Below are 16,490 nucleotides of genomic sequence, written 5' to 3' on the forward strand. Positions count from 1 at the left end.
TCAGCGACGTAAAAGGTTTCTATAGGCTGCCTGTAACGCTAGCCCTTGCAAATGTGACGACGCTCTGCGGCTTTTGCTGGGCTTGGCCGGAGCTCCCCCGCGCCACGATAAGCGATAAGAGCTCTCAACCCACACGTCACTACCCTGTTGCTGGCTCTGTTGGGAGGGGTGAACTGCTGGTTGCACTAGGGCCTTGCTATTTTTTATTTTAATTTTCCCTGCCCTTTTTGCGGTAAGAGCCCGTTGCTGCATGCTGTTTGCCCATTGTTCCCCGCCATTAAAACACAAGGGCGCACTATTATTATCTGCTCCAGGACGACTGGGACATCTTTTTCTACGTGCCTCTCCAAGCCTAAAACGCGGCCGAGTGTGTCTCGCAGCTTTCCTTCGCCCCGTTCCGAGTTCCAAGTCTAGCCCTCCCTCAAGCTTCCAACAATTTCGCAGCTTCCAAGAACTTGGCACCTGTCTCGCCTGGCCTGGGAGAAGTTCATGATCTTTTGACACTACCTCCCTCTTCTCTCCGCATTTCCCTGTTTCTGCGCACGGCCGAACAACTCGTACGATCATCCCTTGAACATATTACGACTATCCGTATCTTCGTATGGTTCCCTTTCCATTCCGACAACAACTAACCATTTATCTGTAAAGGGTCTTCTATCCCTCCCCCCTTTTTTCTCCTCCTACTGATCCCGGCGTCCCGACAATCTGCGAAACACCATAATTTGACCACTGCAACCATGGCTGCTAAGAAGAAGATCGCCATCATGACCTCGGGAGGTGACTCCCCAGGTATGAACGGCGTAGTAAGAGCTGTTGTCCGAACAGCACTTCACATGGGCTGCGATCCCTACTGCGTGTACGACGGATACGAGGGTTTGGTACAAGGTGGCGATCAGATTCGCAAGGCCTCTTGGGGAGATGTGCGTAACTACCTCGGACAGGGCGGCACTCTGATCGGAACCCGCCGCTGCATGGCATTTTACGAGCGGCCCGGCCGATTGACCGCAGCCAAGAACATGATCCTTCACGGCATTGATGCCCTGATCATCTGCGGTGGTGACGGTTCTCTGACTGGCGCCGACAAGTTCCGCGCCGAGTGGCCCTCCTTGGTTGAGGAGCTCATCTCAACCGGACAACTCAAGAAGGAGCAGGTCGAGCCTTACAAACACCTCAACATCGTCGGTCTCGTCGGTTCCATTGACAATGACATGTCCGGTACCGATGCAACCATTGGTTGTTACTCTGCACTCGAGCGTATCTGCGAGATGGTCGACTATATCGAGGCTACTGCCTCTTCTCACTCTCGGGCTTTCGTTATCGAAGTCATGGGTCGTCATTGCGGCTGGCTAGCACTCATGGCTGGTGTTGCGACGGGTGCTGACTTCATTTTCATTCCCGAAAAGCCTAGGGAGGAGAACTGGGAAGACGAGATGTGTGAAATCGTGAAGAGGGTATGCATATTCCAGGGATCCCATATTGCAAGGGATAAACTAATATCTATATAGCACCGGAGCTACGGAAAGCGCAAGACGATTGTCATCATCGCCGAGGGTGCCAAGGACAGCAACGGTAACAAGATCACTGCAGAGATGGTCAAGGATCTACTTGCGGACAAGAATGGACTGGCACTGGACACTCGCGTCACAACACTTGGGCACGTCCAGCGTGGAGGTACTGCTGTGGCTTACGACAGAATGCTGGCAACGCTTCAGGGTGTGGAGGCTGTCAAGGCCGTCCTCGAAGCGACCCCCGAGACCGAAACGTGCTTTATTGCGATCACCGAGAACCAAATCATCCGGAGACCCCTCATGCAAGCTGTCAAGGACACCAAGACCGTTGCGAAGGCAGTCGAAGAGAAGGATTTCGAGAAGGCAATGTCCCTCCGCGACGCCGAATTCTCTGAGATGTTCAGCTCTTACAACTTGACCACGAACGTCAGAGTAGACGATCATCATCTCCCTGAAAAGGAGGTGGGTACCTTCTGAGGCCCTTGTGATAGAACCATGTTAACGCTGTGACAGAGGATGAAGATTGGATTTATCAACGTTGGCGCGCCAGCCGGTGGAATGAACGCCGCTGTTCGCGCAGGTGTTGCCTACTGCTTGTCCCGCGGCCACGAGCCCGTTGGCATTCACAACGGTTTCGCCGGTTTTGCAAGACATCATGGCGACAAGCCGGATGGTGCGGTGAGGCCTTTCGATTGGCTCGAGGTCGACAGCTGGGCCAGCAAGGGAGGGTCTGAGATAGGAACCAACCGAGAACTTCCGTCTGAATCCGGCATGGAGCTCATTGCCAACCTCATCGAGAAGTACGAGTTCGACGGTCTGTTCCTGGTTGGTGGGTTTGAGGCATACCATGCGGTCTCGCAGCTGCGCAAGGCCAGAGAATTGTACCCTTCCCTGTGCATTCCCATGGTTCTCTTGCCCGCCACCATCTCGAACAATGTTCCCGGTTCAGAGTACTCTCTCGGCTCTGACACTTGCTTGAACGAGCTAGTGCAGTACTGCGACAAAATCAAGCAATCCGCCTCGGCTACGCGTCGGCGTGTTTTCGTCGTCGAGACTCAGGGCGGCAAATCCGGCTACATCGCCACGCTGGCCGGACTTAGTGTCGGTGCGAGCGCTGTTTACACTCCAGAGGAGGGTATGGACCTCGAGATGTTGGCTGCCGACGTTCGTCACCTCCGCAATATCTTTGCGCACGACAAGGGCCAGTCCTCTTCTGGTCGTTTGATCCTTATCAACGAAAAGGCCGACGACGTGTTCAACGCCAAGCTCATCGCCGACATCATCCGCAAGGAGGCCCGCGGCAGATTTGAGTCTCGCGACAGCATTCCTGGACATGTCCAGCAGGGTGGTGTCCCGTCCCCCATGGACAGATGCCGTGCTGTCAGACTGGCAATCAAGTGCATGCAGCACCTAGAGGAGTTCCGGCCCAAGTCGCATAACAGGTGCAAGAGGGACCCAATGAGCGCCTCTGTTATAGGAATCAAGGGTGCCAGCGTTGTCTTTACGCCCATCCTCGACCTCGAGGACCACGACACGGACTGGAAGAACCGTCGGCCCAAGGACGTTCACTGGGCACACATGACGGATGTGGTCAACATGCTCTCAGGCAGACCCGCCCACCACAGGCCGGAGGAGGTCCTTACGGGGTTGAAGGCTAAGGACGTCAAAAGAGGCCTTGAGGCATGAGGCGAAGATAGAGATAGAGTAGAGCAAGCGAAGGAGGTTAATGCAGGGAAATATGGGGGAGGAGCAACGGGTGTTGTTTGACGGGCGCGACGGGGTTTGGCACTGATTACCTAGGGAAACTTAACGAAATGGCATTTTCTATTAGACTCAATTTTCTCCAGTCCAGAGAGCCGACGCGCGTGGGATGAGGGGTGTGACTGGCATGGGCATCTTCTCCATGGCCTAGGACCGTTGCTTAGACAGCGGTATGCTTGAACTTTCACCCTCAGGGTCTAGTATGTCCCTGAACCTAGCCCTGCAAAAGGACCTACCTAAAAAACACACCCCCCGGGACCCGGGTAAGCAATCACCAAGATACGCGGAAGCAAGACAACAGAGACGGTCCTTCCCATTAGAGAATGGGACGCCCGGGCGAAGTCGCCCTTGCATCCCCCCCCCCCCCCCCCCCCCCCCTCCATGGGGAGGGGAGAGGGGAGGGGAGGTTCGGTATCATGGTCCCCCGGAAAACTGGAAAACTAGTACCTGTGCCCGTCGTTGGTTTGTCCGTCCAGTCATGGCAGCCAAATCCCGATCCTGATTGATGGGTTATTGGACCCGCGTGCCGCGCACGCTAGAAACCGATGGATTTTCTGCAAGGCCATTTTTGGTAGAATGTACTGGGGGAGGGGGTGAGCGAGCGAGGGAGGGAGGGACTTCATCACATGGGTGTATGTTCTTTGGGGGTGGTCCAAGGTGGACTGGACTGCGGGTTAGTCCGGTCAGATCGCCGGCATGTCAGACTTGGAACCATATTTCAATAGTCGATTTTCTTACATGCTGCGAATAATCACGCCAGTGTTTTTGAGAACTTGTTGAGTTCACCGAAGATTCCGTGTGTGTGTGTGTGTGTTGTGTGTACACTATGTCTAAGTGTTTGTATGTGTATGTATGTATATGTATATGTTTTACGAGGTCGGATGAAAGGGCTGAAACAAGCGCCTCATCCAATAGTTGGTGGTGTGCATTCTTTCCATCCTGCTGATGTCAGATGAACATACACGCGAAGGGGGCAACCCGGAGACATGGTAGAACCGGTCTATTGTTTTTGGGGTCCCTTTTTTTTTTCTTTTCTTTTCTTTTTCCCCCCTTTCGCCTTCCCCGCCAAGAGCGATAACCGCCCAGCTGATCGCGTTTCCAAGTTCTCGGTTCCCCCAAACAGACAAGCGCGCAGCTATGTAAAGAAGTGTGAGGGGGGAGAGATCAGACAAGGCAAGGTCTGGCGGCGGCGGCTGTGTGTGAATCACGTAAGTGCAGAAACGAAGCGGCTGAGGTAAACCAAAAACACCACAGCTTGCTTGTCTGGGGAGAGAGAAGGGGGGGGAGGGGGGGCCGTTTGGATTACTCAATCCAGGGCTGAAGGATTCGTATGGGCAAAAGTTTTGTAGAGTTTACGGGACGCCGGGTGGCCCAACGGCCGCATTAAGCTCGTGTGGCTGAGGCTGGGTTATTTTTCTGGTTCTCTTGTGGAAAGAGATCTGTCAAAGGAGAGAGCCCAGGCACAGGCACAAGCGGGCGAGGAGATCTTCAACCTTCTTTTTGCTTGATCGTAGACGACCCCTGGTTACAAAAGGCCCAACTGACTGATCGTTGGTCCGTTTAGCGCAACCCCTGCCATGGTGGGGGCCGGGCGCTCAGTAAGCACCCACGGCAACTTCTTCATCCAGACTCCACTTTAGAGTGGTTACCGGGTAGAGATTTTCGGGTTAGGGTTGCAGCACGGCTTTAAACCGTCCTCAAAGGAGACAGATGCAGCGAAAAGAAGCGAGAAAGGGCCATTCTGGGCCCCAAACCCTTGTCTGTAAACCCATGTTCGCTATCACGAGGGTGGTTGGGGAACAACTCTAGTGAGTCCGGTTCGGACTTGTTATCGTGACGGTGAGACTGGGTACTATAGTATTGTTTTTTTCTCTTCTTCTCTAAAGACTTGGGCAATTACTTTGTGAGAAAAACGGGATATTGTTACCTCAGCCTGATATGATGAGCCCCGAGTTGGATGTCAGAAACAAGCCCTGAGGCTGAACATGCAGCACTTCAGCCGCATATCAGCCTTTTTTCCCCCCCCTTAATTTGAACAGCACGTTGTCTCCAGCAGATTCACGAGCTTGTGCTGGTTTGTCGTGGCCCCCCCGATAAGCCTGTTCGCCAAACGGCTAGCCCTACCGAGAAGCGTAAGAACGCCACACCCGGAGTGCTGGGGCATATCCATGCCAACACTATCGTTCACCGGCCGGAATTGGGTAGCATCTTGTCTCGACAGACCCTTGATCGTTGTCTGCCTGGCCTTATTTTTTTATTTGTCACCTTTTCCCTTGCTCAAGCGGCACTTCCTCGGCCAATGACAGCTCTTGCACCGACGACTCCGAAATAAACTGGCGCAATCTTCGGGGCCGTTTGCTGCGTCAGCAACAAGGGTAGGAGGACGAGCAAGCTGAGATTTCTTTCCAAACCAACGAGCGGTCGATTGAGGACCCGTCGAGGTGCAGTGAAGGACGCTTCGCCTTCTGGGTCCCCCCCTGGGGTGACCCGGCAGTAGTGCTGCTGCTGCTGCATGTCAAAGAAGCGATTGAGCTTCCCGAGTTGGGTTTGGGGGCACATACTAGAGATGGATGGAATTCGGTGTTCACTCCCAGGATGCCGTCGGTAGAGTACAACCCCGCGGGAAGATTGATAAACCCAGCCCGTCCCCGGTTGGGGCGGTGGCCTGCTCTTTTGTCTCCCGACCCTCTCCTCTGTTTCGTTGAGCAGTCCGTCACGGCTACAAGGTCCTGACCGAATGAGACCTTTGAGTCCTTCTTAAAGAGGTCGATACGCAGTAGACCTAATTCCTGTCGTTCACCGCCATATCTAACAGGTCACCACAATGAATCGTTTCGCCTTGAACATCGTCCTCGGGGCGATGCTCCTCGTCTCGCCAGTGTCGTGTTTGGTGTCGTGGTGGACGGAGGTGAGCCCTCATGTGGCCATGCAAGATCCCGCCACGGGACACATCTTGTACAGTTTGTGCAACAGCAACCACACGCCCATCTTCCCCACAGACGGGAAGAACGCTCTAAATCTGCTGAAGAGAGCTCGAAACGGCACGGCCCTCGCCGGGGCTGGGTGGTACGACGCGAAGAAGTTGAAGACAGTGGTGCGTCTGCCTCCTTCCCCAAACTCATTTGTATGGTGGTTAACACAGACTTAGGCTTCACTGTTCTTTATCAACGAGGACGGCTCAATCGTAAACGGATATTTCGAGTGCGATATGAACACCGGCTTCTACGCCACCAAGGGTGAATATGTCATCTCCTCCACAGCCGGCGTCCAGTCCATCCACCCGCAGACCGGCCTGACAGTCGAGCTGTTGGGCGCAGAGAATGGTTACCGGGTTTTCTTTCACGACGAGAAGAAGAGGGTCAATGTCTTGTCGTATACAACAAAAACGGACTGGCAATTACAGGGCCAGATTTCCCAGGAGGTTGTGCCCACCATGGCATTATCGTCGGTGCACTCCGGTGTGGCGAATGTGTCCGTCATCTTCCCCAAAGACTCGGAGACACTTGAAATTTCGAGATACTACAAGGATGACAGTTGGCGTATTGGTTTGTTGCCCATGTCTCGGTTGAAATCGTTTGCGCGAATATGCTAACTGGAGCAAAGCCACGCTACCTCGTCCTCTTGCAAACAACACAGTCACAAACAACACAGATGCGGCCAACATCCTGCTCGATTCCTCGATGACGCCGAACTTCACGCTGCCGGCGTGGCCACGTAACGTGACAAGCTTCGCCGCATCGGTGGATCACTCGTACGTGAGAAGCATCTTCTACATAGGAACAGATGCCAAGCTGCACCAAGTGTCGAATATCAACTGGGCGTGGACAATGATGCCGGGACAAGCTGAGCGCCTGTGGCCCGTGGCTGACGAACCGGCCGGCGCACTGACATCAACGAACAACTTCGACACGAACGAAATATGGCTGTGGTATCGCTCGAACGGCAGCCTGGTACAGGTGTACCACAACCCCCAGGGACTCTGGGTTGACGCAACTACAGTCCCCAGTTTCAATACGACCCCGCCAGCAGACGGAGGATCGGCATCGCCGACTGAGACATCGGGCGCAACGGCGAAACCGGCGGTTCTGTCCATGGAAGCCAAGGCGGGCATCGGTGTGGGTGTTACAGTAGGGGTTCTTGCCATTGCGGGTATCGGCATCTTCTTCTTCGTGCGACGGAGAAGGCAGCAAATAGAGGCGGAGGAGGCCCGGCTGAAGGAGATTGAGGCTGTCACTCGACAAACATCCTTCGGGAACAGCATATACGGAGCCGGCGGAGTGGGGCCGTACTCAGAGTACGGAAACCTGGTGTGGAGTCCCGAGGGCCCAAGAGAGAAACTCGGGACACCAATATTGGAGGCAGACACTAGAGATATAATGCCGCCACAAGAACTACCCGTCGGCGAGAGGCACGAGCTTGTCGGAGAGGGTCACTTTAGAGAAATGGACGCAACAGGGCAGAATGCTGCCAGGAGAAGCATTGGAGGCTGGAGGGAGGCGCAGGCCGATAGGCAATAAGGCCATGGACTTGGGCCAAACGAATTACCGAATAATGAACGCTATGAATGACTTGATGCCAAAGCCGCTGATTCCGGTTGACAGCCGAGAGAGATATGTGTCGATTGTGTGAAGACGTGTTGAAAAAGTATGAATGAGTAACGGCGGACTCGTCCATCGCTTACAGCTTGTTTAGACTAACTGACTACGCCAGCGGGTTTCCCGAGGCCACCAAACCTTGTCCCCTAAGTTCCGAGGGCCTGGACGCTCTAGTTTCAGCTTCCCGTTCATCACGAAAAGGCCAGGGAGAAGAAAGGGGAGCTCCCGCGCTTACCGAGCGCTAGATATTGAGGTGTATGGGTAAGCTGGTCTAGGTCCGTCGGCAACGCTCCTCTTCCTCCTCATCCTTGAGCGTTTCCGCCATAATTAAGGGATAGCCGCCAAAGGGCGGCGAGACGGAGCTATCACTGACAAGGTAACCCACCTCTGACGTTAGAGACAGGCTGGCGTGAGGGTGGCAGTAGTCCGTTAAAAAGCGCTTCATTACCGCTGGCCAATAAATGGCCTGGAAGACGCAGTTGCCCTAAGAGGTATACATGAATTTTTTCCGAAGAGTGCAAGCTGGGCTGTGTCTCATGATGGTGTGGGAGGTCACCAACAACTCGTGGACGGGCCGGATGATGCCCTGTTTCTCTTCAGGGTCCCTAGGGATGTCAGGCCAGGCCAATCAACGGCGGTATCCCAGTTACCTCCTGGTTGATTACCGGTCCGGGTGCTAAACAAGTGAGATGGAGGGTGGAAAGGCCAGACGCAAGAGCAACAAGATGAACATCTGATGAGCGGACTGACGAACTGGTCTTGGGGTCAGGCTCTTGACATGAACGTCTTTGGGTTGGTCCCGGCGATCAGGCTGAAGCAAGAGCAGCGATATCCTGGTTTGGTCGCCGAAGGCAGAACCCAACTGCGGAGTCTCTGGCAGCAAGCGGTGGCCAGGAAGGATATCCCGCAAAATCTTTCTCTACGTAGTGTTTGGTTCGGGCACTCGTTCGATTTGCTCCGGAACCTTTTGGTAGATGGGTAATGGAGGTGCTATAGCCTTGAGCTCATCAAGCAACGAGGGATGCGACACGATAACGGAGAACTACAAATTTGGAATATGGAAAATGGGCTCAGGGCCAGGGTAAAAGGTGCTCTCAGGGTCCAGGCCATCCCCGGCAGTTGGAAGGATTCTAGAATTGGGTTTGAAGGGTGGGAATTGGCAGTTAAGCGGTAGCTACGTCGACTTACTCGGTAGCCTGTCGCACCGGTTCCAACTGTGCCACTATCGATGTCCGGTAGCTACCTTGGCATGAGAAGGGGACGAACGAAAGTGGGCAGAGAGACAGGCCCTAGTGACGGTAGAAGAGGCGGCGGGAAATGCTGGTTGGAGTTGGTGTGCTTATGCAGAATTGCGTCAGTGTCTTTTTTGGCGATGGACTGGAGACAAGCTGACAGCGGGGGCTGGGCACGGAGGGAGGGGGAGGGGGAGAGGAGCTCTGGCTTGTGATGAGGAAGCAGAAGGAGATGGGGGGAAAAAAAAAAAAAAAAAAGAAGTTGGATACCTCCAGCGAAGGGGATCCACTTTTCCAAGGCATTGGAGCTCCTTCCCGCGCTTTCCACAATTAGGACTTGTTCACTGCCCCCTTGTTTGATCGGCCTTCCCAGTAATAGCAACACAGAAATAATAATCTAAATCAGGTCTTTGGACGAAGCAAGCCAGCTTCATGCACCTGTTGGCGAGGTCTTTTCAGGGACACGAGGCTCCATTGTCCCAAACTTGGGGTATCATTGACTAGGTGAGATGGAACGTTGGTGGAAGCAGCCAGACCAGGCCTGGCGATGCTGAATCTGCCAGCCTGCCTTCCCCAAATGGAAAAGTGACAGAGGGAGAGAAAGAAAGAGAGAGACGGACGACGCTGTCAAGTGTAACCTTTTGCCAACCAGACAGGCCAAGGAAAGTGCAAAGTAAGGTATCCGTACCTGCGCATACGTGCTTGCCTGCTTCCGTTTTTTTCTTTTTCTTCCCTTGTTCTACCATACGTAGTAATCCCTCTTTCCTCGAGGATACAGGGTCGGCACTTTCCATCTGCAGTGTGTCATCAACCGTTGAACACACAACTGCCACCGCCAGATCAGTTCCCGTCCATACGGAATCATGTAATCAAGCCGCCAACCGGTATTCACTCGAACTCGACCTGGGACTGGTCTTTGCTTTGTGGCTCTGCGTGGCTGCCTGCTGCTGTTGCTGCATCTCGACCTGCGAGTCACAAGTCAGGGCCTTGCTCATTGGGCACCCGGAGATCGGTGAGGGACACCACGTCCACTGCCCGAGGACTAACAAGCACTCAGTCTGCACCACCAGAGCCCAAGTGGATGCCTCGCATGCATCCAAGTGGATGATGAATCAATGAGGACACAACAGAAGACTTGGATCGCCTTCTCTGCATCTCTGTGCCTTTCCGCTACTTACTGTCCATTCGGCTTCTTTCGTCCTGCTCGTCATCCACCGCAATCTGCCTCTGTCCAGTTCTGCTCCAAGTCCAACCAATCTCCGACCGGTGCTCCTTGCTTTTGCTTTGCCCAGCGCAACCCAAGTTGCATCGTTGACGTCCAGTTCCAGATTACCGGAGCCCTCTTGTCGACTGCCTCCTCATTCTTACCTTGTTTGACTAGCCGGACAACGTACGCCGCCGCAGATCCGCTCATAGGGCTTCCTTACCTTAGAGATTCGCGCCTTATTCAACACTTTCTCTTCGTCTCAATATAGGGAAACTCGAAGCTGCCCAAAATCCGGGGCCTCAACACCCTCAATCGCCTTTGCGACGGCATCCCTACCGTCCCGCTTCCCGCAGCAACATATACAAAACGTCGGGAACACCCCTGCTCAGTGACAGCAGACTGAGCTTCACCGCGCCGCGCACGCCCACAGCTGGAACTGCGAAGAACAAGCCAGGCCTGCTCACCCCGGCCAGCCCCTCCCATTTCGCTGCCCTCTACCCGCCCACCCTTCACCTCCCCCTCCATCCTCCCAAAGTCCAAATCCAAATCCCCCACGAACGGACGGCACGCAGCCTGCTTGCTCTGCAGGCCTATATCACCTGTCGGTCGCCTTTATTACATACCACCTACCTACATACGCACTCACATACATACCCAGCTTTCGCTGTGGTATGACGACGTTGCTCCCACTCTTACTCCCTCTTCCTCTCACACTCACTCCTTCTCATCCCCTCCTCTCACTCTCAGCCGGGCTTGCTCCAGACTACTCGGCCTGTGATCAAACTACATCCCTTCACCTACGTTTTGTCGCTCATTCCTCGACCTTCGAGGAGCGTTTGATTTGAAATTTCGGGGTCGCTTCACCTGTGGCACACAATACCCGTGTCGTGCTGCTCAAGCGTCGCTAAGCACTCACGCTACTCTCTGCGATAAACGACCATCTATCAACGGCCTTTTACCCCGCCATTCATCCCACTTGCTCGGATAACCTCTCCACAAGCACACACACAGACATCTCAGCTGCAGCTACCCGAGGCGACTACGCCCGTTTTTACGTCTAGAAATCATGGCTTACCGTTCGAACGATTTCGAAGACCGCTTCTACGAGCCTCGCCGTGAGAGAGCTGAGAGCCGGGTTGCATTCAATGACGTCGACGTGCGCGACAGACCCCGCGAGCGCGAAGGCGACCGCCTCCGTTTTCTCCGCGATGAGCGCCCTCCTGAGGCTGGTGCTCTTGTTCTTAGCCGTCGGGAGGTCGAATCACGGGAGCTATCAAGACCTCGACAGCGTTCTCCGAGTCCTGTTTACCGTGAACGTGTCATTCGCAGGGCTCGCAGCCTGACGCCGCCCCCACACCATCATCATGACCAGGAGCTTGAGCGTTCAAGAGTGCGCATCTCTGAGCGTGAGCGCGAGATCCGCAGCCCTTCCCGCGGCCCTCCTCCCGAGATGGTTCGCGCTCGTTACGTCGAGCGGCCACGGTCGCCTTCTCCCCCGCCTCCGGCTAGAGAACGCAGTCGTGTCGGTGTGCGCATTGTCGAACGTGAGAGGGAAAAGGAGCGTAGGCCCTCTCCTTCTCCATCGCCTCCACCTCAACCTGCGCCTCCTCAAGTAATTCGTGGACCCACGATCGAACGAGAGGTCATTACTCACTATCGTGACATAGATCATGGTAAGTTTACGAAAAGTTATGAGACCGCTGCTCGACAAGCACTAACGCAACTAGGTGTCACCCGTGTACCCAGCCCCCCTCCCCCTCCACGTCCCGCACCTCGACCTATTACTCGTACTGAGGAACGGGAGCTGGATATCGACATCACCACATCTCGCAACAGGACCGACATCGATATCCACCGATCAAGAAGCCGTCACCGCTCCCCCAGTCGTGAACGCAGGTCCCCCGCTTTCAAGGACAGCAGAGAACTTGTCTCGAGCACCGACCGCCTGCGCATCGATGATCGTCAATATCAATCGCGCCGTCGAGCTCACTCTGCTGCTGCTCGCACTCCCGTTGACGAGGAGGCCGAGTACATCACCTCCAAGATCGATTCGCGAGGCAGGATGGGCGAAGCCTGGGGTGGCGCCACCAAGGACTGGACCATCGTGGACGTGCCCCCCGGAACTGAGCGCGTGAAGATGGACGGTGTGGGCGGTGGCTCTGCGGAGGTTACCTGGCAGCGCTACAACGGGGTGAGACGCTCCAAGTTCATTCCCGAGCGGGAGCGAGAGGATGCTCCGATCTCGGTTCCTGCTCCTGTTCCCCCTTCACCCCGGGAATCGCGTGACCGTCTCAGTGTCCAGGTGTATGACCGCGAGACTGAAATCGATATCGAGAAGACGAAGGAGCGTCGCCCACGCCCGTCTCAGAAGCGTAACGACAACATGTGGACAGAGATCACCAAGGATCTTGTCATCCGTGACGCCATTATCGAGCTGGGCTATGACTTCGAGGAGACGGAATATTTCTTCTACATCATGCAATATCTGAAATACGTAAGTAAATCTCTACGGCTGTACACAGTACATACTAACAGGACGTAGGATGATGTCTTGGAGCTGGTGCAGGTGTCAGACGAGATCCGCCGCTTCCGCAAGGAGCGTGTCCGTGAGATTGAGTATGAGAAGGAGTGGCGCGACGACTGGGATCGCCGCCATGGACACCACCACCACCATCGTCTCCCTAGCAAGTACGACGATGAGCGAGTCTACGAGCGCGAGGTCGTCTACGACAGCCAACGACCCAGACGTTGGTAAGCGCGTGCACGCGACGATATACGGATCATGAATGCGGAAACCCTGGCATCATCTAGGATGTGAGCTTAAGGCGGAATGGCGCTCTATGTTGGGTTTGGACTACAGAACATGTCACTTGGTATGGATGTACTGGCATTAGAGGCCGGATCTGTCGGGCTATGTGTGTCTTCTTTTCTCATTTTTACCCATTTACTGGCTTTCTGCCCGGCACATGTGTAACGATTCATGAATACTACATAGCGGCGGAGAATAGGGCGGAGTTAGATTGTATTAGGAGCAATTATGACTTATGATTCAACCGGGCCGTTTACGTTGTGACTTTTATCGGCGTCTCGTTTAAACGAAAGCCAGTGTATGTAGGGTTTAAAGACTATGGTTCATTGCCATTCTAATGTAAAGGCTATCATGGCAACGACGACCCTTGATCCATGTGTAGCAACCACTCCGTTCTCATTTGTATAGCTAGTTGTCAGCGTTGTACAAGGTTGTCATGTTTGCGACATGGGCTTGCGAGCATCGAATCGCTCACTTCTCCATTCGCAGGCACAGTCGTTTGATAACACGGTCGTATGCGAACTAAATGGTTTCCGTCTTAATGCCATCTTTGTTTACATTGGTCTCACCAGTTAATAAAACCTACACGATTCATCACGAGTTTAAAGACGGTATTGTCCTCCTCTTCAGTTGCTCCTCATGGATAAGTACCCTTCTCGAAAACTTGAGGGCATCTCATAGATTTCTGGTATTGCGACATGTTGCAGATCTCACCAAAATAGCATGCTAATCACCATCAGCACATCATATCTCATTTTGCCGAATGAAAGGAAACCAAAAGAAAAGCAGAACTCATCTCAAGACATTCTGCAATGTCATCACTTATACCTCGGAACGTGCCACACGCAGTCTACGCCGGCTTAAGCACAACATCCTGACAATTGGGAAAGTCTCCAACAGTCATGTGGCTAACGGGTGTAGCACCGGGGGCGGCCGTAACAGGTACTGCTGACGTGGTTTGCCAGATCTTACATACTTCCATGCCCTCTGACCAGTAAAGGTCAATAACCCCATCTCTCGGACACCCAGTTGCGGAAAACGCTCTGTTTACTGGACGATTCTGTTAAGAAACACATTGATGTAGGTCCTTATGGTCAACTTGCCCATAACACTAGGTTGGTAGACCCTCCATGTCTTCGTGATGGTCGTGAAAAAAATGAGAAGGGGCCGGCCGACCTCGGTCTTCGTGGCTCATGCTCCATCTTCTCCGGGTTTTTTTTTTTTTTTTCTTCTCGATTTCCCATCCTGCATTGAAATAGGATGCCAATGAAACCTTTTCAGCCTGCGAAGACAGCACTTCGATGAACGACGGCATAGTTAAGGCACACAGGTGGCAATGACAATATCTAGGTCATCCTTGTCGGCTCAACTTACACGGCTCACATAGGCAAAACACCAAGAAATGTAATCACTCAGAGAAAGACTCAGTAAAAGAGACTGCAGTCTCGTCATCATTCAGCTACCATGAGCGCTCCGACCTACTAACCCCCCGAACCCCTCGATAATTAACAGCAAACTTTTCTGGCTCCTCATCACCTGCAACTCTTCAACAAAACAAGTAATAGTGTACATCCTCCCCCAATCATTACAGTCGGGGTTGAGTCGTCGTATCGGTGGGTATGAACTTGAATAGACAAACGACACAGCAAGAAAGTAATAGTTCGACGTTCATTGACAAGGAGATAGAACCCCCCCCCCCCCGTTCTGTCGAAGTCAGAAAGCGATTGGAAGATCCAACAGCAAATCAATCACAAGCGACCCTAGAGTTTACCTGTATCTGTCAGCTTCGCCATCCAACACTCAAGCATCATTTAAAAACTCACTTGCGGGCGCGAGTAGCGCGCTTAGGCTTCTCCTCAGCAGCAGGAGCAGCCTTCTTGCGGCCCTTGGAGGCAGCCTTTTTGGGGGCAGGCTCCTCCTCAGATGCAGACTCCGGGGTAGCCTCAGCCTCTGGCTCTTCCTCTTCGCTCTCCTCGACCTTGGCCTTCTTCGGGGCAGCCTTCTTTGGAGCAGCCTTCTTCGCAGCACCGCGCTTGGGCTTGGCAGTAGGCTCCTCCTCCTCCTCGGATTCCTCCTTGACGGCAGACTTTTTAGCACCACGTTTGGGCTTGGCCTTAGGAGCCTCATCTTCGTCGTCAGCAGCGGCGGCTTTGGCAGCAGTCGCAGCCTTGCCTCGCTTGGCCTTAGGCTTAGGCTTCTCCTCCTCGTCGTCGTCCTCAACCTTGGCCGCGGCCTTTTTGGCGCGCTTTTTGGGCTTCTCATCAGCCTCCTCGTCGTCAGCGGCAGCCTTGCGGCCGCGCTTCTTGCCGTTGGCAGAAGCAGGAGCAGGAGCATCGGCTTCAGCCTCATCCTTTAACTGCGTGAGCCAAAACAACTTCATAGCATGCAAGAAAGATAGCGTACCTCATCGCCATCCCAGTCCTTGGGCTTCTTGCCGCGAATTCCGCGCTGGCCAGGCTTGTTCATCCACGGGTCACCGTTGAAATCCTCAGCCGCGATGTGGCCTTGTTGGATAGCATCACGGATCTTGGCCTGCAAGTCAGGGTGGGCACTTGAAAAGATCGTCAGTCATGTATGTTCGCAGGTATAAGGATCATAGCATGGGACAAGTTCAACTCACGACATCTCATCATAGCCATCAAAAGCATCGTAGTCAAGGGTGCCGTTGTGCTCCACAGCGTCGCGAACATGTTGCATCTGCTCGCCAGAAACACAACCCCTGGATTGAGTGTCAGCAAGAACTCAAGAACGAAATGAAAACATAAATTCCCGTTTATACAACCTAAGCCTCGTATGGCAAAACAAGGCCGCAGACTAGAGTAAGCAAAGGGAGTGGTGGGTTAGCTTACCAATGCTTCCACTTCCAAGACTCATGATCCATGATCTTCGTCCAAGTGCCGAAGCGCAAAGTACCTTTCAGACATTTCTGGGCATTTTTCTTGCACACAGAGTCTGTACATCCGGCGCGGTTGTTGGGAGAAACCTCTACATTTGGAACATCGTCAGAAGAGCTAAGGCGGATTCGTCGAGTGTAACAATTTGTTGTGAGATGAAGCATGAGACGTATAGTGTCCCTCATCATATGACGTAAATGTTCGGGGGAGCTCGACGCGTCGGCCGCCTCCAATCACCACCAGTCGCGCCGGTTTCGCAGGCGACTCGTCGGCAATAAATACGTTGAATAAAAGAATACCAAACAATAACTTACCAATCCGATAGTCAGGCATCTTAATAAACTGCTGTTCGTTCAGTTGTATAATCTATTTGTTATATGGGTGAGTAGAGAAGAGGAGAAAGGTTGGAAAAAAAAGAAAGAAAGGGGAGTGAGAAGAGGGAGATGAAATGGAAAGAAGGGGGCGTCGCAGATTGCGAAGTGGT

General features: G+C 53.6%; 4 protein-coding genes across 4 annotated transcripts; 3 read left to right on the forward strand and 1 right to left on the reverse strand.

Moving 5' to 3' along the window:
- Positions 1-737: 737 nt before the first annotated feature.
- CTRU02_207475 (6-phosphofructokinase alpha subunit) lies at positions 738-3,194 on the forward strand (the record flags this gene model as incomplete). The annotated part of the gene is made up of 3 exons (XM_036719135.1): positions 738-1,451; positions 1,506-1,970; positions 2,022-3,194. 3 exons carry the CDS (start codon positions 738-740, stop codon positions 3,192-3,194), a joined length of 2,352 nt encoding a protein of 783 aa, XP_036588842.1.
- Positions 3,195-6,093: 2,899 nt separating this feature from the next.
- Positions 6,094-7,786, forward strand: CTRU02_207476 (uncharacterized protein; the record flags this gene model as incomplete). Its single annotated transcript, XM_036719134.1, has 3 exons — positions 6,094-6,363; positions 6,418-6,814; positions 6,873-7,786. The coding sequence occupies 3 exons, from the start codon at positions 6,094-6,096 to the stop codon at positions 7,784-7,786; spliced, it is 1,581 nt and encodes a 526-aa protein (XP_036588841.1).
- A 3,583-nt stretch (positions 7,787-11,369) lies between these two features.
- CTRU02_207477 (conserved glutamic acid rich protein) lies at positions 11,370-13,121 on the forward strand (the record flags this gene model as incomplete). Its single annotated transcript, XM_070204898.1, has 4 exons — positions 11,370-11,976; positions 12,031-12,797; positions 12,846-13,054; positions 13,115-13,121. The coding sequence occupies 4 exons, from the start codon at positions 11,370-11,372 to the stop codon at positions 13,119-13,121; spliced, it is 1,590 nt and encodes a 529-aa protein (XP_070061431.1).
- Positions 13,122-14,931: 1,810 nt separating this feature from the next.
- CTRU02_207478 (protein kinase Rad3) lies at positions 14,932-16,339 on the reverse strand (the record flags this gene model as incomplete). The annotated part of the gene is made up of 5 exons (XM_070204899.1): positions 14,932-15,468; positions 15,516-15,663; positions 15,733-15,831; positions 15,962-16,097; positions 16,321-16,339. 5 exons carry the CDS (start codon positions 16,337-16,339, stop codon positions 14,932-14,934), a joined length of 939 nt encoding a protein of 312 aa, XP_070061432.1.
- Positions 16,340-16,490: the final 151 nt, after the last annotated feature.

The sequence above is a fragment of the Colletotrichum truncatum genome, assembly GCF_014235925.2.
Source record: "Colletotrichum truncatum strain CMES1059 chromosome Unknown Contig_0004, whole genome shotgun sequence".
NCBI lineage: Eukaryota > Fungi > Ascomycota > Sordariomycetes > Glomerellales > Glomerellaceae > Colletotrichum > Colletotrichum truncatum.